General features: G+C 39.0%; 1 protein-coding gene across 2 annotated transcripts in view; it reads left to right on the plus strand.

The window, feature by feature from the left end:
* The window catches only part of SYT16 (synaptotagmin 16), a 54,708-nt gene extending 34,743 nt beyond the window's left edge, over positions 1-19,965 (plus strand). For both annotated transcript variants that reach the window (XM_083374949.1, XM_083374948.1), the window contains 4 exons: positions 1,497-1,741; positions 8,156-8,599; positions 9,969-10,158; positions 15,190-19,965. In XM_083374949.1, coding sequence (XP_083231075.1) covers positions 1,497-1,741; positions 8,156-8,599; positions 9,969-10,158; positions 15,190-15,503 — 1,193 coding nt within the window. In that variant the 3' untranslated portion in view covers positions 15,504-19,965. The remainder of the gene's footprint in view (positions 1-1,496; positions 1,742-8,155; positions 8,600-9,968; positions 10,159-15,189) is intronic.
* The last annotated feature ends 4,785 nt before the right edge of the window (positions 19,966-24,750 follow it).

Raw genomic sequence — 24,750 nt, forward strand, 5'->3', positions numbered from 1 at the left:
CCCATCACAAGACCCATCACAGACCCTCACTTGACACACCTACACCTGAAGCCCTTATAAACAGAAGAACACTGACACTGAGATCCCCTAAACTCTGCTGTTTAGATGTTACCTAGCCTGGTAATGAAATGTTCAGAAAACAACCCACAAGATCGGAGAACAAACCTTCACTCTCATATAGAGAATTGTATGCAGGATGCCAGTCTGTCTGGTTGGTTACCTGGGAATAGGTTGAAGCTGATTTTCAGTTAAACACTCATGAAATCAAAGGTTAAGCAGTGGTGACTTCAGGAAGACTTAATCGTTTGCAAATTTGAATGAGGAAGAAATGCTCTGTAAATGTTTGGAAATCTCAGTAGCACATCTGAACTTCATGAAATAATTTCTACTATTCCTGGTTCTACCAATTTTGCTTCCTTTTCCCTTTTATTTTTCTACTGGATATAGGGGTAGAAGGAATCATTTAGAGCAGGCGCTTAGCCTTCTAAAGGGCCTTGACTGTGGTCCTTCAGAAGTCTTTTAAAGTTCTTCTTCCATTGTAATTTTTAATAAAAGGGGAAATCATTACACTAGTTACATTAATACAGTTAATTAAACTTCTTAAACATTAGTTTGATTACAGTGGCAATGGGTGCACAGTTGAAAGACCTGAAATGGCACATTGGGAACAAATCTTTGGGCAGTAGGTCTGTCCTGAAGTTGCTAAGAGTAAACTCTGATTTGGTGGCACATAATCACTCACTTAAAATTAGTGATAATTTTGAGAAAGATCATGTTAATAGCATTTAATTATGGTGTCCCCTTATTTTGGAACAGTTTACTGTCAAAAGTTTCGTAAAGCTTTCATTACAGTAGTTAGTTAAGATGGTTCAGTTCCACTGAGCCTTCAGTGGTAATTTGTTACTACTGGTATCCAATCTAGAGAAATGTAGTTTATATTTCATTGTTTTATATTTTTAATGTTGTAACCCGCCCAGAGCCTTTGGATTGGAGAAAGCTATAATACCTGCAAATAAATTATTTGTAAGCTTAAATTTGAATCTGCAGTTATCTATTCTGTCATTTATTTTAATTAAATCTACACGTTTTCTAGTCCTGCCAGCCTCTGTGGATTGACCCTGCATGCTGGCTAAGCCTATGAAAGACCAAGTCAAGCTTTTTCAAGCTCTCAGCTTGAAAAAACATGCATACTTTTGATAAAGAAAATAGGTTTTTATGATGTTCATCATAGGGAATCACTGGAGTGTATATATGAAACAAACTTCCTACGTATGGGACTATGGTTATACCTTTAAATGACATCAGTGTCTTGTCATTTATAACTAACTAATTATAACTAAATCTGAAATCTTCAGAATCCTCAGAACCTTTTTTGAACTGGAATAGTTTTATTTCATGCTAGGAACTCACAATCTGTGTAATATAATTTCAGGGACCTGAATTAGAGTGTGTATATCTATCTAAATATATTTTTTCTTTGCAATGCATTAATTTAGATGGCTTTAGTCACCTGAGTTACCAGGACAACCTGTCTTCTCATGAAGATGACCTTCTATCCATCAGTTCAAGAGTGGCGGTGGAGAGCAGGGGCTCTGGACAGCCCAAAAACTCTGAGGTGGATATTAGTGCAACACCCAGCCGACAAGAAACGGAAGGGAGTTTGGAAATGGAAACGGCTTTCAGCAATCAAGGGTTTGAAGGGAATGATGAAACTGATAGCTCATTGGCTTGGAGTCCAGAGGTAAGAAAAAAGTATTTTTATATAAGAGCGTGCATGGGTCTTGTTAACAAGGGCTGCTTTTGCATGTAGTATCTTAGGACTAGCTAGTGAAACACAAAGTTTGGGAATTTGTGTTTTCACCATCTTTGGACTGTGGATAATCTCTGAACCCATTTAGTAGGATAGTTTTCATAGGATCATGTCCATGTTAAAGTGACAAATATAAAAGGTTCATATTTCAAAGCTTGGATTTATATGATCATCTCATCATCTAAGTACATAATTTGTAGGCTAGTTGTGAAGTCAGATGGGCAATAATTGATGCACATATGGATGAATAACTTTGCTACTTGAGTATTTCTGTACAGATAACTTAAATTGACAGTCATATCCCTTTCTTTAGACATTATTGCAAACTGTAGTTCCAAGTACTATGTTACATACCTCTAGTGGGAATTCTTAAAGATCATGACAAGTTGCAATCCCTCGGACTATATAGGAAATATGAAACTTGGCTCTTCTCTACAATGACCCTACAAGAGCAATTGATATTGTTCCCACTGTACAAATTGCAAATTGAAATGGAAAACTAAGAGTTTATTTTAGAGGGTCTCCTCTTAGTTTCAAAAATCCATCTCTCTTTCCTACTGTGGTTTCCATTCCATTTATTGCTAACAGAGCAATTTTGCTTGTTAGAATTTAATAGAGGAGGATATTATAATTCCTGTCAGGGATGCTGAGAGTTGAGTCCTACATAGTGACAGGGGCAATCCATTCAGGGAATCTAGTAAATTTCTCCCATCTTCTAACAATCTTTGTAGTGCATGATTTATCTTTGTATGGTCACCTTTGGATAGTGGGCGATGCTTACTTGCAGATCTTGAAAGTTGCATTCTATTGTCTCTGAAATGTTTTAATGTAGAGTAGGGAGTGCCATATAATTAGTCTTGTACCTTCTTTCTCTCCCCTGTATATTGCACAGGCATCTTGTGATAAATGTTTATGGGTACCCATTCTGCCTGAGTTGTTTACGTAGGTAAGAATAGAATAGTATAGAATAGACTAGAACAGAATAATTTTATTATCATTGTGTATCTCACAATGAAATTAAGTGCTGTCCACAGTGCACACTACATAGAAGTAAAAACCACAAGTAAGAACATACATTATATACACGCATCCTTCACATTCTATTTACCATTGCGCTGCCCTTAATATTGCACTTCAATGTTGCACTATACAGTACTATTTAATATGGTTACGGCTCTGGAATAAAAACTATTTTTCAGCCTACTTGCTCTCCAGTTGGTTTTTTGCTGGGTAATACTATGTATTCTTACTCCACTCTATAGTGTTTTGACGCAACTCTTTTTTATGTGACAGTGATAATCACAATGTTTGTGACAGTTCATGCAAAAAAACTGGCCCAAGGTTGTGACTAGTAAGCATCTTCTTATGTTTGGAGCACTGAACATAGCAAGTCTGGATCTCTGTATACTTTGCAACCAGTACATCCCTAACATATAGTTGTACGATCTTTGATGTCTTTGTTTTTAGATCTAGTTTTTTAGGACCTTAATTACTCATCAGCCAGCTGATTGGTTAGTCACCTCAAGTGGCTTGCATATCTCTCCATTCTGAATATCCACTCCCATAATCAGGCTGTTGATTTACAAAAAGGTTGTACAAACTTTTTTTTCCTTTTATTAGCTCCTCTTTATCATTCCTTCTGAACCTACAAGGAATTGATCACTTGGTCCTCATTGATTTCTTCTTCTACATCTTCCTCTTATTTCTAGAGAAGGTACCACCTAAGCTTTTATCTCAAGGGCTGAACTGAAATGAAGGAGACTAATCATTCATTTTAAGCCCCTCCCATATGATTTATACAAAGATACCTCCTGCTGATCTTCTTCCTCAGTCTTATCCCCCTCTTCTGATCATCTCCATTGGTTGTGGAATTAAGATGATACAGTTTCTCCCACCCCACTCCATGAATATACATGTCCTTCTGTTAGGGATAGTAAGATTTTGGTGTTGGGCCCATGCCAACTCAGTCATTTAGAAAAGAAAAGCCTTCGACTGCATCATAAGTGAAAGGAATAGCTTTACTAAAGACAAATGTTTACAAGCCAGGTGAAAGCCAGATCTGAGGTTTGCATGCAAAATCTGCCCACTTACTTCCCCCTTTCCCAGATCCCTTTCCCCCATTATCTGTTTAGTGCCCAGTAGGATTCAAATAAATTATTTAGCTAACAGTTCTGATTCTTGGCAGGCTCAGTGATGTGCCATATTCCATTCCAATAGTTGTGGCCTTGGTGTCATCTGCCCAATGTTTCTGCCAGGTATTTGGTATAGTTTTGGTTTCTGGTTATTCTCTTCCCATGTGTTGGCTCCCCCCTCCTTCTCTTTTCCCCACCCCCACCCCTGGGTTATGGCAGTCTGGCTTCAGTGAAGTGGAGATGAGGTGGAGCAGGATGACAGCAATGACATTTGGAGGTTTGTTTTTTTAAAAAAAAATACTCTTAAAAAATCTTCAAGCAAAATTTTCTGAATAAGTCAGTATATATTAATTAATTATCCCTTATAATACATGTCCTCTCTGTGTGCAGTAGTTACATATTGGGATAGAAATTGGAAAGATCCAGGTTGAAATCCAGCCTCGGTCATGGAAACTCATTGGACAACTTTCAGCCAGTCCGTCTATCTCAGCCCAGCCCACCTTACCAAGTTGTTATTTTTTTTGGGGGGTGGGGAATGAAGAAGGGATGTTACTTTGCACTTTTGGAGGAAAGGCAGTTTGGCAAGCAAAATGAAGTAAACAATATTTTAAAAGTGCAAAGTTGTAATCCTGATTTTTTGAGCAGCCTGTTTCATCATTTGGACAGCACAAGCAATTGTGATTTTACAAGCTAGTATATTCACTGTCTCACAGGAAAAGGAATAAAAGGAGTAGGCAGCACTAAGCCTCATCTCCTGCGCTCATTCCAGCAGAGTATGTTGCCCTGGAACCATTATGTCTGAATTGGGCTGTACAAAGTAGAAAAATTGCTTCAAAAACCTGCATTCTGCTGCATTTCAGTCTGTCTATGCTGGGTGCTTCCCCTCCAGCTACATTGTGTAGTAGGTGTAAAAGGCTGAATCTCATTTTCTAACTTTCTAAAAAGATTCCATCATCTCTGAAATCTCTTCAGACTTTCGCTTATTCAGAAATAGAAATCTCACTTTGGCAATGTAGTTATAAACAACATGTTAGGGCCATTTCCATAATTGCCTGTTTTGTCCAGCAGATGTTATCTCCCTGCCTCTCTCCATCCTACTCGCCCACCTTCATCTCTGCTTTTTTTTTCATCTCACATATTTATATAAAAACCTTTCTGGGATGAGTAGTGCCTTTTTTTAAAGATGACATTCAGCAAAATCTTAACTTTTATTCCATCTTTCTCCCTGAAGAAAGAGAATGTTTTTGGAACTATTCAGCATTTGGAAATTATTTTGGAATTCATCATCATTTTATCCATTGTCTATCCACTGCAGGATAAAGGTGTTTCCCACATGTTTCCGACCAATATGGTCCTGAGCTTTTCTTTGCCAATTAGCCCCGCAATACTTGCTGATGTCATAGATCCATCTTGTTTTAGGTCTTTTTGGCGGATGCTTTTTATCAAGTGGATTTTGAAATTAATACACAAATTTATTTTTGCATATAATATGTTGAAGTGCAAATATTTCTAGAATGATTCCAACTCCAGTAGAGACAAACTTAAAACACTGTTCTCTATTCTGGTACCTCTTGCTGAAAGACCGAATAGTTGACTGTGTTTAAAGGCTGAGATTGAACAAGGTGGCATTTTTTTCTGTAGGCCTTAGGTACCCTCTGATTTACATACATATCAGTGCTGATAATAAACATTAACTAAATGAACTCAGTATATGCCTTGTTGCATTCTGTGGCAAGCACAGACAGAAATATTTCCCATTATAAATCACCCAGGTATCTTTTTAAAGGTTCCAACTCTTTCCACACCCAGATAAGTAGCTTAGTTATTCATCTATAGTCAATCATGGTCTTACAACTAGACATGACCAATTCTGTGTCTGTTTGTCAGCCTATTGTTTAGCCAGCAAAATGCAGCATTAGTCTGCATATCCAGGATAGCTAATGCAGTGGGAATCGGGATCCATGAAATACTTTGAACAAGTGCCTGGATACCGCTCAGGAAGAATAATTGCAATTATCTAAAAACTCTAGAAAGCAACAATGAATCAATTGACTGCACTCTGAGGGTGTTGTTGTGATTCAGGGTCAGCCTGTGGGTTCGGCAGTTGGGTCGGACGACTCAGAGGAGGAGGAGGGGGGTGTTGAAGACCTTGCTGAGGGGGTTGAAGATCTTGCTGATGAGAGCCCTCAGCCAGGCCCCTCCCACTTGGTCACCACGGAGACCCAGCTGTGTGAGCCTGACAGCATGGATGAAGATGACCCACAGCTGGCCCTGTTCAAGGACCCCCGATGCAGGAGGCAGTCAATTAGGAGTAAACAGAGGAAGGCAATGGGGCTTCTCAGAAGAAGGCAGAGAGAAGCCACACCCTGAACTCTATATAAGGGGAATGTGTGGGGAGGGCTGGTTTGCTGAAGGCAACCGCTTGGATAGTTCGTGTTTCTTAAAGCTCCTGTTTCTTGGTTCGTGTCTTGTTTGTTTTTGTAGCTATAAAATTGGCAGGCGTAATTCCAGCCTCTTGCCATTTGTAAAGGGGTTGTCCCTGCCTTTTCTGCAGGGCCGGTAGCAGGCTGGTACAGAACAGTTTGCCTTCAGCCTCCCACCCCTTACTAATATTATGGAGCAGCTATGTGCTGAGAATGCCCAGCTCACCCAGCAACTCACTTTGCTGGCAGCTCAGGTGGCTCAACTACAAGCTCAGGTTCATGCTGCTGTTCAGGCCACAATTTAACTCATTTTTTTATTGAAATCAGTCTTGTGTTCCACAGATCATAGAATCATAGGGCTGGAAGGGAGCTTGGAGGTCTTCTAGTCCAACGTCCTGCTCAAGGCAGCTGACTATATAACAAGCTGGTCAAATGGTTGTCCAGTCTATTTTTCAAAACCTCCAGTGATGGAGCTACCACAACTCCAGCTATTCAATGTGAGATTTCTAGCTAAATGCAGCCAGCCCACTTTATGTTTCTTATTAGAGAATCTGAGTACTGAGCACCAGGCAGAATGCAAAGCATGGTGGGTGACCTGTCTCTGGTGAAGTGATTAACAAGTAGTTGTCATGGCCATCATCAACATCATTGTTATTATTTGTTTCTGGCACTTCCATGCCATTTTCTGAATAAAAATATAATCAAGGCAATTGAAAGGAGAAATAGTGACCAGCAGCAAAAGAATAATATATAAAATATTCTGCATCAGTGCTCTAGAAGCTTTCTGAAAAACAGCTGTAGGAGTAAATCCTTAAATTCCTTCTGCAGACCTATTCTGCTCCCTGAATATCCTGTTCTTTCACAGCATGTTTAAATAGAAAGGAAAGGTCTCTATGGCAACCCTTTTTAATCTGAGATTAAAAAGCACCTTTGAACAGAAAACACACACCCAGGAAACTAAGCACCTGACTCTCCCCCTTTCCTCTTCATAGGCTTTCTTTTATCAAAAGTAATGCTTTGTATTAGAAAAGAAGAAAAAAGGGTTAGACGAAAGGTAGATAAATCTGTCTGGAAAAACGCATTGAAAAATAGCAAAGAAAACATTTTTTGTGATTTGATGTCATCTGTAGGCATGAAAAGGCTTAGATTTACTGCCCAGAGAAGGCTTAAAACATATGTTTATGCCTTCACATGGGATGAAGACATAAGTGGAATATTCTGCTTTTTATGATAGGGGATAGCTCTTTGCAGAACAAGAACCCAGTAATGCATTTCTTTTTGTACAGATAATAAATGGCATTCAAGAATTTGTCCCAAAATCAAAATTAATTCTTACTTATCTTTCATACTTATCTTTTCAATAATGGAGGGTTTTCTTCTTAGATGTGAACTTCTCTTACACATTCAATCCTTTGATCTTAATATGTAACTCCTCTGTATGGATCCCCTCCCCATTCGGTTTGGCTTCCTGACTTTCACAAGTAATCGTCCAACCATATTTCTCTGAAGCGCCTGACTCTTACCCATTCTTCCCTGATTTCCAGGCCATGCTATGTTCCCCTGTCCATTATCTATTATTCCTTTTGAATTCCTACATGTTGTCTCTTTTTCTCTAACTTTTCCACTACAAAAAAGGCAGAGGTGTCCTCTTGACTTCTTGGTTTTTCCCCCATTTCTTGTTGGCAATTGGACAATACCCAGAATCATCGATCTGCAATTTTTATTTAATTGCTATCTATTAGTAAATAATGGGGCTATTAAATTCCAATTTTGTATTTTTCCTGTTAAAGGAACATGAAGAAGCGGATGTCATTCCAGCTCACACTAGTGCCTATGAGCCAATTTCAAGATGTGGTGACTTAGATGTCATCTTTGATTACAAACCATTGAGCCAGAAATTGATAGTGACTATTGTTGAAGCTAAAGATATCCCAGACAAGGACCGCAGTGGAGCAAGTACCTGGCAGGTACACACAGTCCTGATGCCCAGCAAGAAACAGCGAGGAAAGACAAGTGTCCAGAAAGGCCCCAACCCAATGTTCAAGGACAAAGTGACCTTCACTAAGTTGGCACCTGAAATGCTGAGCAGCTATGCCCTCCGGTTCCGCCTCTATTCTGTGCGCAAAATGATGAAGGAGAGAATGATGGGCGAGCAGCTGTTTTATCTTAGCCACCTCAACCAAGAGGGGGAAATGAAGACCACACTGGTTCTGGAACCAAGGAGCAACTTATGTGTAAGTGCAATTAAATTGGGGGCAAATTACTGAAGTCCTTATTTCCTTTCCTTTCTCTGGGATAAAAGAGGAGAGTTTACAGCCATGAACTACATGCTGTGCATAAACTGCATGATCAAGCTAACTTCAATAATTGGAATCAGAAATGCTATAAATAGTGTGAGGGTGACAAATCTAGTGCCCCCCTCAAATGTTTTAGACTTCCATTCAAACATTTGAAATCCAAAAATCTGCATTAGTAAAATGCATGCTTGGTATGAAACCATGGGTATTGAGGAAAAGCTTGAACAAAGCAGGAATGAAGTCATGCTTCAGTTATTTAGAGGCAGTTGTGCATGAAGGCAGAAAGAAAAAAAGCAGGATTTTCTAAGTGGAAATATCAAGATTATACTAGAGATATATCTGAATATAAAGGCAAAGAAGGAAAGTGGGGAAAGGAGAAGAAATGTTTTGGAATAGCGACAAAGAACTTATACTGGAGCTGGGTGTGGTCAAGAAGCCAACTGAAGATTTTCAGGATGGGCAAAACATAGTAAGAGAATGAAAAAAGTGATGGATCCTTGGTGCTCTTTGAGCTCGGTTGTTTTCTTGCAGATGTTTCATTACCCAAACTATCACTGAGGATGCTACCTAGTTTGAGTAATGAAACATCTGCCAGAAAACAACCAAATTCAGAGAGCACCAGCGATCCCTCATTTCAACCCTGAGCTACAAATATTCTCCTTTAATAGTAATGAAAAAAATGAATAATTATTAATAATCTAGAGAACTTCTTTCTCTGGAGGCATATTATGAATGTTGAGAACATGTTGAGTACTCACAAGATGGCTATGGGGAACTACATGGTTGCTAGGGCAAATTGAACCAGCTACAAAGTACTGTTTCACCATAATGTTATCTGCCTGGCCTTTTTAGTTTAAAAAGTCAAAGAACAGATAAGAAGATGTAAGAAACAGGTTTCTACTGGACTGCTTTACACATTATGCTAAGCCACCATGTAGTTTGCTTGCTTGTGGTCTGGCATGCTGTATGAATCCAGCTATTGCAATCTATAAAATGCACATTACATTGTAATAAGATAATGGGTGCCTCTCACCAACTAAATGAACAAGTAATGTCAACCTGGTAGAAGACATCTTGAATGGAGGTATTTAACTGTGAAAGCTTATGCTGCCCATTTTTCTCTAATCTTAATTTTATGCAAGACACACGCATCACAGTTGCAATAGAATAACATGGTTAGGTTTCTATATTTTGAATTTTACCTGCCTGTTTTAGTGGAGAACTTGATATAATACTGAAGATTTTTAATTTCTAATTAATGCTTTTTGTTGTTGTTGGCTTTTTTTTAATCTCTCCTCATCCAAAGAGTGGAGGCTCCCAACTGAGTCTCTCGGCCATCTCTCACAGTGACAGTGCTTCTTCAACACAGTCTCTGTCACATGGAGGAGTTCCAGAATTGCTGGTAGGACTATCCTACAATGCTACAACAGGCAGACTGTCAGTTGAGATGATCAAAGGGAGCCACTTCCGGAACCTTGCCATTAACAGACCACCAGGTACATAAAAATATGACCTCCTGGTCTCGTGGATGTAGAACTTGGACTATCATTGCCTTGCTTCTTTGATATGAAAAGGCACCAGCCTACAAACACCGGGACCGTTTTGAAAGAAAGGCCTAACCTTGGGGTATACATGTCCCATTTATGAATCCAAACAGGTGGGGGGGGGAGGAAGTGTCTGAAAAATCTGAAATGTTTAATTAGAAATACTAGAAATATGTCTGTTTGTGGAAAGCAGATCCTTTCTTTTCCTGGACTCTAGTTTGAAATATTTAGGATTATGTTTGCTCTGCTCCTCAAGACCAGTTTAGGCTGAGGAAGGAAGAAAGGACACAGCTTCTCTATTGTATGCACAAGAGCTTTGGTTTTCCAGGACTTAGCCATATATATTCTTCCAAATCACAAAGAACCTCTTCTGCCATTTGGGCTTCTCTTTTGGCATTTCAGTACAGAATTTTTGAGGAATGTGATTTCACTCTGTAGTTTCCAGTTTGGTCATTCAGAGCTGCCTATGCATCAGTTGAGTCAGGTTGGGTGCTTAGGGTATTTTTGACGTATCTGAGTTGCCCTAGCAACTATAAAGCTAGACCAGAATTGGTTGTTACAATAGACTAGGTAGGAATTTCCTGACTCCTCAATTTACCTGACCTTTTGGGCTAAAAGCTCCAGGACAGTGTTTTTCAACTTCCTCTGGTTGGCAGTTCTGGGTGTTGAGGTCCACACATTTGAATTTGCTGAAGTTGAGAAATACTGGCCCAGGACATCAGAAATCAGGTTATGGACTAGATTGGCCTTGGACTAAAAGCTGCTTTGGAGATGGTCAGCAGAAGGATGGAGAAGTTGGCATGGTTTATCTATTGGCTCATTAGTTTTTCAAGAATTTTGAAAGAATGCTTGATTTCTTTGAAATCTTTGTTCAGCTTGCCAGCACCTTTAATACAATCTGTTACGTTGGATCCAGATTATTTTTCTTCTCTCTCCCAGTTGTCTCTTCTGAATTGTTTTTTTAAAAAAATTGATTAAACCAAGAGAAAGACCAAGAACTTATCTCTACGAGAATTTTAAACATTTATTTTCCTTTATCCCTCCATTTTGCTTTAATTACTCAATTTCTTCTCTTCCACTTTTCCTAAGGAATACACAGAAATGTAGGAGCAACTTTCTTGTCATTATAATTTCAGTTTCCCCACTACTTAGTGTTTGTCTCAGCTTGTATTTTTAATTATTTTGTTTCCTCTCAAAAGAATGTGCAATAATGCACAGTATAGGATTGGAATGAGATGATTTCCTGCATTGCTAATTAATGCTTATGGAAAGGTACTGTGAAAAATCTTTATTTAAAAAACATAGATTTAACTGTGAAAAAATAAATAGACAGCTAAAAGGTGCATGCCTAACAGTGCAACAAGAAACTGATTAAGGCAAAAAAATAAATTTCTGCCAAGAGAGGGGGACAAAACCAAGCCCCAGGCTTCACAACTCTTCAAAAAGAAAGAAAAAACAGATTTCATATGATAATTAGAGCCTTGCTTGTCTGTGGTGATATCCCCAGCTTATTATGTTTACTGCACAAATATAATAATACAAAAAAGCACATTTGTGCAGTGAAAAACACAAATCTGAAATCCTGATTTGGGCTAAGGATGGGATTTCCTCTGAAAGAAACTGAATATAATTGAGATGTAATCTTTTGACTGCAGAAGCTATTATCAAACATGTTTCACCTGGCAGAATCATCACAAGGTTGGAAGCGTAGGAAGATTCAGTGAAACTTCCTTTGCAGCAAGTACTGTAGCTTGTCACAGAAAAGCCATTGTCTTCTGGAATGTGAACAACAGAAAGATAAGCTAGTTTGAATCATATGAGATTGATTTGCTGCCTTCCATATTGAGCTCATTCATTTTTCTTATAATGGCAGTAGTCCACATTTTTAGAAGTCAGAATAAAGCCTGCCTGCCACAAGTAGATTTTTGGATTAGATGATGGCCTTTTCTTGAATATGTTGTAGCGCTGCCATGGAATGGAGCCTATCTCAGTCCAGCTTTGTGTTTAGCTACTTGTCTGGTTGCCATAAGCTAGAAGGAATTCAAAATTGGCAAGTGCACTGTGCTGGTTGAGAAGGATGTTCCCTTAGCTGGTTCAGAGGAAAGCAGTTTCTTCTTACAAATTTGCTAGGAGACCAGTGGCCTAAAATTCCACGGTTGTCACAGGAAAGGCAGCCCAAATGGAAATACCAGGATACATATTGTTGCAGGACTTAACAAAGTTAACTGAAATGTAACTTAACCTGTTACATTCCCACATGCTGTCAAGGGTGAATCCTAAGCCTCAGGGTCTGGTCTACATTATCAGTCCTGATACATTCATCTTACAGTAAGAAGATTTGCTGGAATTTTGTTGCCCACCACTTGATGTATTCTAGATATGTCCAGTTAGCTAAATACAGAGAGTATATATTATTTCAGAATGAATAAAGTTGCGGTGGGCAGACAGCTTTATTTTGTTTTCAGGCAAGGTCTCCTGGTGGAGCATGGAAAATAAGGACCAACGCCTGGTCCCAAGTACTGAGATAGTCATATAGATTTAACAACACTTGCTGGCCTAGCCCTGCAAAGCAAATTCAGTTTCCTGAGTGCATCATATAAAGCTGTTTTATTTCCTCTGTTTAGCTTCTGTTCTGTTTGCTTTCTGCTGGAGCATGTGATAATCTGAGGAGCTGACTAAGTCAGCAGTATGAGAGACAAAGTTCTTGTGTTTGCTTGGAAAGCAGTGGGTGTTCTACTGAGCCCAAGCTGAAGATTTCTGCTTCATTCCCAGTGAGGAAGATCAACCTCCATCATGGTACCCCTTCATGTTCATCGTGGCAAGTCCCATCAAGTTCCATCATGGCAAGCCTATTTCTTTAATTGGAATTTCCAGCCAGGGAGAATCCTGTTTTTTTTCAAATTTTCTGAATGGATAAATTATTCCTACACAGAATTGATTCTATAGAGTTGTCCCAAAGGTGCTTTTTCTTGTTTGTTTTTTCTTTGAAAATGTTTTGCTTCTCATTCAAGAAGCTTCTTCAGTTCTAAATGACTGGATGGGAATTCTATTGAATTGAGCAATACATTCCTTTTGTTTAAATTGCCTGCTGGAAAGACCTTTTTAGATTAGGCTCACCTTCTTTGGCTCACTGGGACTAACTCTTTTTTGTCTTATGATGCTTCTGGAAGTTTCTCCATGAGAAACTCACCTGGTACTACTATTTAGGGGCCAGTGAAACATCTGTACTTGTTTTATTTATGATGCATATATACTTTTCTCCTGGAGCTTAAAGTGAAAGCACTCCCTTTGCCAGTTTATCCCATAATAACAAACCTGTAAAATGAGAGTTGTGCTGAGAGAGGAGAATAAGTGACATGCAATGAGCTTCCATGGGTGATGGTGGACTTGAACCTGTTCCCCCCCCCCAGTCTTTAACCAATATACCATACTGGCTTTTACTCAGCATAAAATTTCTCTGCTATAATTTGTACCTGTATTTCTACAGGTACAAATTATTTATTGCCAGCAATTTTTTTGTGATTCTTCAGGAGAGGACTCCAGAAAATGGTTCACATGTGCCAATCATGATTAAAAGTAATATTTTATCTCTTTTGTAGGATATGTGTATGTGTTTGCCTAGGCGTAGGGTATTCAGTTCTGAAAGTTGAAAGGTAGCATACATATTTTTAAAATTTGAGCAGAGGATAGATCAAGTCATCACATGGCTTCATTTGGAGAGAAGATTGTCATTCCCCAACACACATGTTTGTGATTTGAAAGATTAAGTGATTGAGGAATAGAAATTCTTTTAGTGGTTTTCCTAACCAACCAAGCAAAACAAAAAAAATAGTACTTCCGTTTTTGGGTGATTGATTGCTAAATTTTGCTGGTGCTATGAGGGATTGCCCAAAGAGGCTATTGACCATGCCTATCTAACAGGCAAGGGATGTGGTGGCTCAGTGGGTTAGGATGCTGAGCTTGTCGATCAGAAGGTCGGCAGATTGGCAGGTCAAATCCCGAGTGCCGCGTAACAGAGTGAGCACCTGTTACTCGTCCCAGCTTCTGCCAACCTAGCAGTTTGAAAGCACGTAAAAATGCAAGCAGAAAAATAGGGACCACTACGGTGGGAAGGTAACAGCGTTCCATGCGCCTTTGGCATCTAGTCATGCAGGCCACATGACCACGGAGACGTCCTCAGACAAGCGCTGGCTCTTCGGCTTTGAAATGGAGATGAGCACCGGCCCCTAGAGTTGGAAATGACTAGCACGCATGTGCGGGGGAACCTTTACCTTTACCTTTATCTAACAGGCTACAAGTGTTTGACCTAGCTTCAGCATTTAGGGCATTTTGTCTGGGAATAAATTGTAATCCTGAACATATATTAAATTCTTTTTTCCCTAAATGGCTTCATTTCTTTCTCACATAATATATACACATGGTCCTTGTCCTGTATGGCATGAATGCACAGAATAGGTAATGAGAGAGGATGGAACTATAGGAGAGAAGCAGGATGTCCTTGATTTTAAAGTGTGCCTGTCTGTTTATACCTAAAATGAAATTTCATGCCTCATGTTCAGCAAAGTGCAATACTAAAAAAAAAATCCATAAAGAAAAAGAGCCGTATGGTGTAATGAAAAGCCTACAGGCTGCATTTTATAGAGGACATTCTGGGATAAGCTTGCTGCATATTCCTAAACATTAATGTTTAATTTATTTGGTTTTTGTATTACGCCATTATTTCAATTAGCTAAAGCAATATGCTTTAGCCAAACTGGTGGCTTCTCTGTGTGATATATTAGATATAAGAGAAACAAGCAGACATATTTTTCTTTAAATAAACATCAGGGTGCTTTGGGCCAATCACTCTCTATCAACTCAACCGGGTTGTTGTGGTGAAAATAGGAGGAGGAAGATGGGTGTTTGCCACCTTGAGTTATTTGTGAAAATAATAAAGATGGGATAGAAATAAATAAACTTTTACTGCTTTCATGTTGCCTGCAGATACTTATGGGAAACTCTGCCTTCTGAACTCTGTTGGTCAAGAAATGTCTCGTTGCAAGACATCGGTACGACGAGGGCAGCCAAATCCTATCTACAAAGAGACATTTATCTTCCAAGTTGCCTTGTTCCAGCTCTCAGATGTTACCCTGATGATCTCCATTTACAATCGCCGCAGTATAAAGCGCAAAGAGATGATTGGCTGGATTTCTATGGGTCAGAACAGTAGTGGAGAAGAAGAGTTAAGTCATTGGCAGGAGATGAAGGAATGTAAAACACAGCAAGTGTGTAGGTGGCATATGCTCCTGGAGTCTTAGTGGAAACCTCAACAGTTCCAATAGGTGCAGGGCATTCGTCTTCCCAGCATTTGACATATAAAGGACTATTGGTTTCTATTATAACTGGACTTCTGATGCTCTTTACTAATGGAATTATTCTGTTAGGTTATTGCCCTTTTATTTTTAGTTATAGGAAATTGCTTGAAGTGACAGGCAAATTGGGTTAGAATTTTATGCTCTCCCTTCACCCACCAAGAATTGAGATTGAGTGTTCAATATCAGCCCAGTATCTTCACTGGTAGCGAGATTTGCTCTTGGTTGTGTCGCTGTAGAGCCACATTTGCTTGAGTGAGGTATGTGCCTTTGTCGTGAGGAAAGGCTGCAGAAATGATCAAGAAAATGGTATACACTGGCATCTCGGTACTCAGCTTTAATTGGTTCTGGGAGGCACGATGAGTACAAAAAAAAGATGACCACCAAACAAATTCTTCCCATAAGAAATAATGTAAATAAATGTAATGCATTCCCAAACCAAAGACAAGGCACATTTTAAAGGCAATATGTAAAAAGACAGGGTTGTATATCATTACTTTATATGAGAAATAAACCTAAAAGTTAATAAACACTTAAATAAAATAAAAACTTCACTTTACCTATACTGATGGGGAAAAAAAGCTCAAAAATACACAAAATGTCCACAAAAGCTAAGGTAAGACTGCAAGAGGATGTGCACAGGGCAAGAGCTTCCACGTGACTAAGCCCATCACCTTTTGTTTCACCTGGAAAGGGTAGCAAATCATGAGGCAAACGACACCAACATGTTCTAGCTTGTGCGTTGAGTACAAACAAATCATGAGTACTGGAACAAATTTTTTGCGTCAAAAAGCACTCAGTGGGTTAGGATGCTGAGCTTGTCGATCTGATTGTCGGCAGTTTGGCGGGTCGAATCCTGAGTGCCGCGTAACAGAGTAAGTGCCTGTTACGCGTCCCAGCTTCTGCCAACCTAGCAGTTTGAAAGCACATAAAAATGCAAGTAGAACAATAGGGACCACTATGGCGGGAAGGTAACAGCACTCAGTGCGCCTTTGGTGTCTAGTCATGCCGGCCACATGACCACAGAGACGTCCTCGGACAAGTGCTGGCTCTTTGGCTTCGAAACGGAGATGTGCACCGGCCCCTAGAGTTGGAAAGAACTAGCATGCATGTGCGAGGGAACCTTTACCTTTACCTACCAAATTGGATGAGTTTCAAAGCAGTTGAGTACCAAGGCACCACTGTACTAGGACAGTTTTGTGAAAAGGTTTCAGGTCTAATCCACTTTTTCTTCGAAGAATCATTCACTTAAGTGTATTTGCCTCAGCCCTAATTCTCTGACTGCAATAAATAAGAATTAGTTACTTAAATTTTTCTCTTTATAAATATAGATTTCCCAAAGGCTTAGTTTGAACCATGTGCACATATATCCAGAATATACCAGATATGTGTATATTATCATTAATGCAACTTAATCATAAAATGACATTGAACTTGGGAGTGTTCAGTGTCCTGCATTTACTGTACTTCCTCCCCCCCAAGTTAGCTATATTTCAACCTGGCTGCTGTGGCTTCCAACTTTCCATGACACCAACGAAATAACATGTAGATGTGGGTTCCATCTATTCCTTTTAATATATAATGTTCTTTTCTCTTAGGAACAACCAAACACTTGTCCTTTATATTAGGTTCTCCATAGGCATGTATGCATTATTACTTCCATCACCATGGAAGCCATGGATCCCCTTAGCAGTTCTAGCTCTATGAGTGCTAAAAAAGAAATTTAAGAGACTGGATGCCTGCAGTAATGACAGGAGCTTTTTTGAATCTGGTGCCATCCAAATGTGCAGAACTTTAATTATGATGATCTTAACTAGGAAGAAGTCTGATTGGGAAAGGCTGTTTTTTAAGAAAGTATAGAGGTTCAGGCTTAATTCTAGAGGATACTCTGAAATGTGCTCAAGTACCTTTTGGCCAGTGATCTCTCCTGATAGTTGACTCCTCTGAAAGGCTACATAGAAACCTCTACAGCATGCAAAAAAAAAAGTTTTGAGAAACACATTGTTTTGAATAATTTGTAAATAAACTTCAAAACTATCTTAGAAATGGGCCAGAGAGTAATATGGTGCTGGTAATGGGGACTTCCTTATTTAAAACCTGACCACCACAGGGGACAAAACCTGTTACAGAACACTAATTTACCATAATGCTTCCTGTCCTTCTAGTCATCCCATCCTGCCAGACACAATTTAGGGTCCTGCTTATTTTATCTTTGTCATTTGGGGATCCACATTGTTTGCTGCAAGGATTTTGCAGCTGCTTATTGTTTCTATATTATAAGGAAGTTTAAAGGGCCCATTTGAGTCTAAAAGGCATTCTAGAAAATAAAAATTATGGTTGGAGGCTGCTACTTGGTTTTGTAGTATATCTTGTCGTAGTATTTTCCTGAAACTTTATTTTAATATATATTTATATTGTTCCCACATTTTAAATAGTTGTTCTTAAAATGTAAAAATTGAAATGGGACAGGGAGCCTGGGCAATACCAAGGAAAGTGAAGTACCTGTGTGTACTTCACCTTTAGGCACCATGTCAGGAACACCAAATATAGGCTGTTGACTGGATATAAAGCCTTTCTGTCCAAGCTCCAAGCTCTTTTCTAAAGTGCTGTAGATCGAATTCAGGATCTTCTGCTTGGAAAAAATATACAGTATACTGCAACTAACTTATGACCTATCTAGAGGAATGTCCCTTTTAAGTTTTTGTGCAAACATTTTACAAAGAAATTTGCCATTAGCTGATTTCTCTAACAAGAACAAAAATTAAAACAGGTTGATTGGAAAACTGCATATCCATGTGTGAGAATAAAGGAATCCCTTTCAAAAGGCAATTATACTGTGGATTATACATCTGTTGCCTAAAATTTTAGAATGCTTCTTTGCTTCAGAATAACTCTTTTCCTTATACGAATACGTGCTGATGTTATTGGCTGAAACTCAAAAAAATCTTCTGAGAGAAGAGAGATCAAGATTTCTTGATAATGCAGATGAGATCAAGAATCTGGTACTACATGCTGCTCATCTATTTTTCTTTTAAAAAATTTGTGTCTCTCATGGAAAAAAAAAAGCTTCCTACCACAAGGGTCAAAGATGACATCTCACCAATATGTCTCCTTTTTCAAGTTGCATGCCAAAAATTTATAGGTTGCATTTTTTCCCCTCTGGAAATCACCAAGGGTCTGTAAACTACGAGTAATCTGTGATGCACTCTGTTAAGTAGGAAATAATAACATATCCCAAAGCAGCAGCAAGGAATTCCTCTTTTAACAACAGCAGATACAGCATGTTAAGGCAGCCTTTCTTTTCCTGCATTGTTCAAAAGGTTGCATGAGAAGGTTCCTGTTTGGCATCCATCTCACAGAAACAGCTTGTGCAACCCATCTCTGAGGACCTCCTGTTTTAATTGCCTGCCAGATTCACCAGGGAGAGTGCCAAAGCCAGGGTGGATGCAACAAATAATGAAGGGGGCTTCTGTTGGAACACATTATGAAGCCTTGCTAATTTGTAATGCCAAAAGCCCATCTTTTCATTCAGTGATGGATTTGTGTAAAAGCAGACAGGTCTGCAATAAGATTCTTCACATGCCTCTCTCAATAATTTTGCCATGTACGTGGATCTATAATTATTGAGGCCATACATGATGGCAGTGTATCACACTAATTGAATTCAGCTACAGTGAGTTGCAGAAAGTCAGACAACTGAGATTTATAAACCATCATTTATGGCTTTAGGGTGAACCCAGCCAATTATGACCTAAGAAACCACAGACAAACACTGTTTGAATATGTAGCCAGTGAAATGACTTGAGTTTGGAGCTGCCTAGGTAGTAACTTGGCCCAGGAACAGAAATTACTTTAAATTTGGTGCTAGGAAGAAACTGGGACTTAATAGTGGCACTTGTAAGTCTTTTTTTTAATTAGGAAGGCATCTGTTGAGGGTTCAAAATGAGCAAGATGATGATTGTGGCATGGCGGTGGAAGCCCCATCCTGTTTATATTTGCATTGACATTAGCACATACCTACAAAACAGGTATGATTTGCATTAAGACATCTGACTTACCATCTTGCTCTTTTTAACCCACAAAATGATGCTGCTGAATGCAGAAGAAAATAAGTAGCAAGAAGTGGGGCAGAGATGGAAAATTTGGAAGAAATCGTCAGACAGTTGAGTTACCTAAAAGCACAGGGGAAAAGTATACACTTAAACTGCATGGAACCACCTGACTGGCTGTTCTCAGAAAACTAAGCAGATTGATTCCAGCTACTGCTTGTATGAGAGAACACCCCAGGGGATTTCTGAGCTGCAGGTCAAACTAGAAATTTAAAAAAAATCTAGGAAAAAGGGGTTGGCAAACTTTTTTTTTTTTTGCAAAAAGTGCCGATTCCTCCCACAAAATCTTAATTTAAGCACTACATCAGGGGTGTCAAACTCAATTTCATTGAGGGCCACATCAGCATTGTGGTTGCCCTCGGGGGGGGGGGCGCATGGGTGTGGCCTGGGTGGGCGTGGCCTACTGGGTGGGCGTGGCTGGGGTGCATATGGCCTACTGGGTGGGCGTGGCCAGCTCTACATCGTTCGCATCAAGGGTGGCTATGGGGGCCTGGGCAGGAGTGGGACAGATCTGAGGGTCTCTGGCAGGAGGAGGGTCTCTGGGCCAGGGACAAAGCAGTGGGGGCCCTTCCCTCCCTGTTTCCAGGATGGCTTCGCGGGCCACATGAAACCACTTCGTGGGCCGGATCCGGCCCCCGGGCCTTGTGTTTGACATGTCTGCACTACATTATTTTAAAAATAATGTTTATGCTTCCACTCAGTTGGATAAGCTCCACTCAGTTGGATAAGGTTTTGCAAATGAGTTTTGAGCAAAAAAAAAAAAGACAAAAAGGCAGGCAGAGACAGCACACCATGGAGGTCTTAGATTTCCAGAATTGCAAACTATATTAAACATAGTTCATTGAGCTTAATTCTGAGACTTGCATACCAGTTACAATGAGCAGAAAATAGTTAATGGTCTTCTCAGAGAACCAGCATGCCATCTTGCCATGGTATTCTTACTCTAGAGAAGATTTGCCAGACAATTATATCTCAGCCCTCCTTATTTTGTGTGGTTTAAATGTTGGTTCCCAGAATTTTTTAACACAGAAAACATGGCCACGCCAAAACCAGATAATGAGCTCATCTTTGTACCTAAATTCTGCAGTTCCTTATAAACCCCTTTGCTGCTGCTTCGAGCAGCAGTTCTTTACATGCATACTTAGGAGTAAGCCCCATTTTTTTTCAACTTCTTACAATCTGCTCCTGAGAACACCTGCATAAGATTTGCTGTAAATCTACTTCTGCCATTGGGGAAGGTCCAAATAGAGGCATTCTTTAGGTATCATAATTCTTGTCTGTGCCAAAAAGGCTTTAGATTTCATATTCTTTTAAGAGCAAATATACAGAATATTTTGAAAACAGATCTCCACAAATACTGACTATTCTTTCTATATGTAGGCTATGAAGGATACAACAGTATATTGAAGGTTGAAGTATTATTAAATAAATATTAGATCCCATGCAAGTTTACATATGGTGTTCCCTCAGCTCAGGAAGAGTGAGAGTAAGGGGATGTTAAATGCTTGAAAGGCTGTTACTCATAGCCTTCATGTTTCATGCCACTTCCGTGCAGAGTGGTCTAAGTAGATCATATATATATATAGATATAGATAGATAGATTCAACCTCTTCTCAAGTTTTTTTTAAAGACTTGCTAAAGCACAGTACAGCTGAGCAATGGATTGGTAAGACTAGAAGCCTCAGTTATTAAAAGATCATTTCTTTAGGATTTAAAAAAGCACAGTTTATAGGCAATATCTACATTTTAAAAAAACAAAACAAAATGTACTTGTGTTCTGACATATACAAATATCTTTGATTAAATGTTATATTACTTTTTATTGATGAAAACTAAATGTACACTTGATGTTTTTTCAAAGTTTTTGCTTTGTGAAAGATGTATCTAAATGTGCAATATTAAACTTACAACATTTCTGTTAATTGCCTGGTGGAAGTGTCACTTTTTATGTGTTACACCATTTACAAACCTTCATAAAATGCAGTGAAGTTCAGAAATTCACCAGAATTGCAAGATGTTTTAGCCCTCTGAATGTGGAGATGGTGAACTGTCAGACCAATGTTTGTTCAATGGGAGGGGAGCCTTGACTTCAGTCTGTTTATTCATGTACACATTGAACTAGACCAGGGGTAGGGAATCTTGGCTCTTTTATGACTTGTGGACTTCAACTCCCAGAATTCCTGAGTCAGCAAGTCATAAAAGAGCCAAGGTTCCCTACCTCTGAACTAGACAGTGTAGAAAAGAACAGAAACAAGCTCCCAGCCAAGCAATACTGACTCTGAACTGGTATCTGCAGCTTAACATTTTATTCCAGTGGATAGAAAAACCCTGCTGGATAATAACTGGGGTGATGAGTGAGCAGGCCACAAGAAGCCTTATCGGTATGTAGGTATTTATAGGACTTGTACGGCTGCCTGTATCATACAATGACTCTAGGAAGCTCACAGTATACTTCTGCATATCTTAATCATATTAATTTATTACGTTTATATGCTGCCCAACTCCCAGCAATTCTGACTGCATTACAACTGTTAAAAAATTTGACTAATGGACTCTCAAAAACAAATGTTTCTTATTAATTGCTGCTTGGTATCATAGGCTGACTTTGGGGTGTCCAGCATGTAAAGCAGGTGATGTTCTGCAATTTGAATACACATTTGTAAAATACAAATAAAAATCTATTTAGCTCTTTTACTTTTACATAATAAGATTGGTGGGATGGCCAATAATATATTGAGAGTTGATCCATGTAATACATAACTAATGACCAGCATTTATGATAAAAAATGTAACAATGACATTTTAGTTAAATGGTTTTTAGGTAAGCAGGCATCAATTCTATGACTTATATGTTGTTCCAAATGTCAATTTAAAGACAGAAATTTCTCAAAAGCTGTTAGAAAAATGGTATTCAGATGGTAATTACAAATACCAAAGCAATATGTTTTGAGGTGTTTAGGACAAGCAATAAGCATAAAACAGGAACTTCCTTTTTTCTTTTTCAAGGTGTGGAAATAAAATTTTATTTTTATTTATTCATTAAATTTGTTTACCTATCCCGCCTTGGGGTGACTCTGACTAAATCAACCTCCAGTTTGATCTCCCAGATGATTCATAACTGTTTAATAAAATTCAAATAGAAGCTACAAAAGAATTGGAGAAAGCAAATGTTTATTTTTTATTTATCAAATTTATATTAATTTAAATTCATGTCAAGATTCCTAAGAATCGGAGTTGACAATGTAATAGGGGAGTGAATATGTTAAAACTACAAAGAATATGAGGCAGTTCAAAGAAATGAGAAAAGAGGCCACAAGGACAGGTCCGTTAACTTTTTAAAGACAGCTGTAGACCACAAGCTCAATAGACCAAAAATATACCCTCCTCAATTTTAGCGGGGGAAGGAAAAGAAGGGGGCTCTTCCCCATTGACTTTGCTTGTCAGAAGATTGCAGAAGATGAGCCCAATCACCCCTGGATGCTGCAAATGTCGTAAATAATAAGTCAGTTGTCAAGCATCTGAATTTTGAATATGTGACCATGGGGATGCTACAGAGGTCATAAGCGTGGAAAATGGTCATAAGTCACTTTTTTTTAGTGTAGTTGTAACTTCGGACAGTCACCAAATGAACTGTGTAAGTAGAGAACTACCTATACTGCAGATGAGCTGGAACTTAACTGGCTTAGCTGCAGAAGGCCATGACTCTGTGAAGATGTGGACAAGGAGCTACTCCTGGATTGATACAAATACATATATGGAGGAGCTAACAGACCTGCCAGATCAAGACATATTTAAATTAGGTGGCCTCATTATATATGGCTGTTCTAGTGTATATGAATCTCTGGTTTAATGTACTCTGCTTTTTGTATGTGCAAAAAAGAGAGATAGAACATAAAAATAAATAAAAATCAAGTCAATTCAGTAGTCAGATACGTCTGTGAGAATGATACTAGTTTTCACAGTGAATATCATCTCCCATCCTGAAGCCACACTATTTTAATATTTTAATGTATCAGATAGAATTGAAGATGGAATTTGCTTGATTCCTCAAGAAGTTTCAATCCCTCTGTTTATGTTTCCTTTCATCTGTGTCATTACCAGTTTTTTCCCTGCTCCCAATGTTTCACTTCACCCAATTGACTATTGATGAGGGCTTTTTTTGGGTGAGGATGTGCATGTGATTATTCAACAGCTGCTTCCTTCCACCTGCTCCTCATGGAAATTGTGCATTTCTTTTGAAACTGGTAATGGCTGCTACTTGTAAAATCAAGCCTTGCAATCATCCTTCAGTCCCGATGTAAAGGAAACTGCAGATTTACACAAAATTTGTTCTTGGCCATCATGCTTTGGGGGAATGTAGTTTGTTTGTTTTTTTTAAAAAAAACATTCAGAGTAGCAGACAACCTTCAAAGATCTTCTTCTATGCTTCCCACCCCGGTGACTTTGTTACTACTCCGTCTGGCTGATATTCTGTGCACATATCCATGACAGTATTGATCTGTTGTGCAGGCATAGATTTCAGGCTTTCAAAGCTGTGAAAGACTCTGAGCTCTTAGGAGGAAGAGAGAAAGGGGCTGTTATTGATTCCATTGGATGGAAGGTCATAAGAAGAGATGCAGAAGTAATTGCAGGGAGGTAACAGGCATGTCTGTGTATTGAAGTTATTGGTCCTACGTTTTCTTGGAATTTGACCTGAATGTTTGAGGCCCAAAGAAGGATTGGACCAAGTAAATAGTCCTTCCAATGTCCGCAAGTTCCATATAACTGACAGTCACTCTCTCCTGCCATCAGGTCTCACTGACCTTGGCTCCCAATTAAATTAGATTACTAAAATCTGTTTTGTTTGCTCCTAGACTCCTCCTCTGATTTAATATCTGAGCCTCAGAAGCCTACTGGAGATTGTCTGAGGAGAACTTCTTCAGGAGGGAAGAGCGGCCCTGAGCAGAGAAAGCCTGGGCATTTCTCCCACTGCTAGCCCTTTAGGCAATCACTGAAGATCCTAATATCCAGCCAACATTGGCAATGTCTTTATCTGTAACCAGTTTTTCATTTTGCCTTTGAGAATCACTGAACATTGACATAAA

This window comes from Vipera ursinii (assembly GCF_947247035.1).
Source record: "Vipera ursinii genome assembly, chromosome: 1".
NCBI lineage: Eukaryota > Metazoa > Chordata > Lepidosauria > Squamata > Viperidae > Vipera > Vipera ursinii.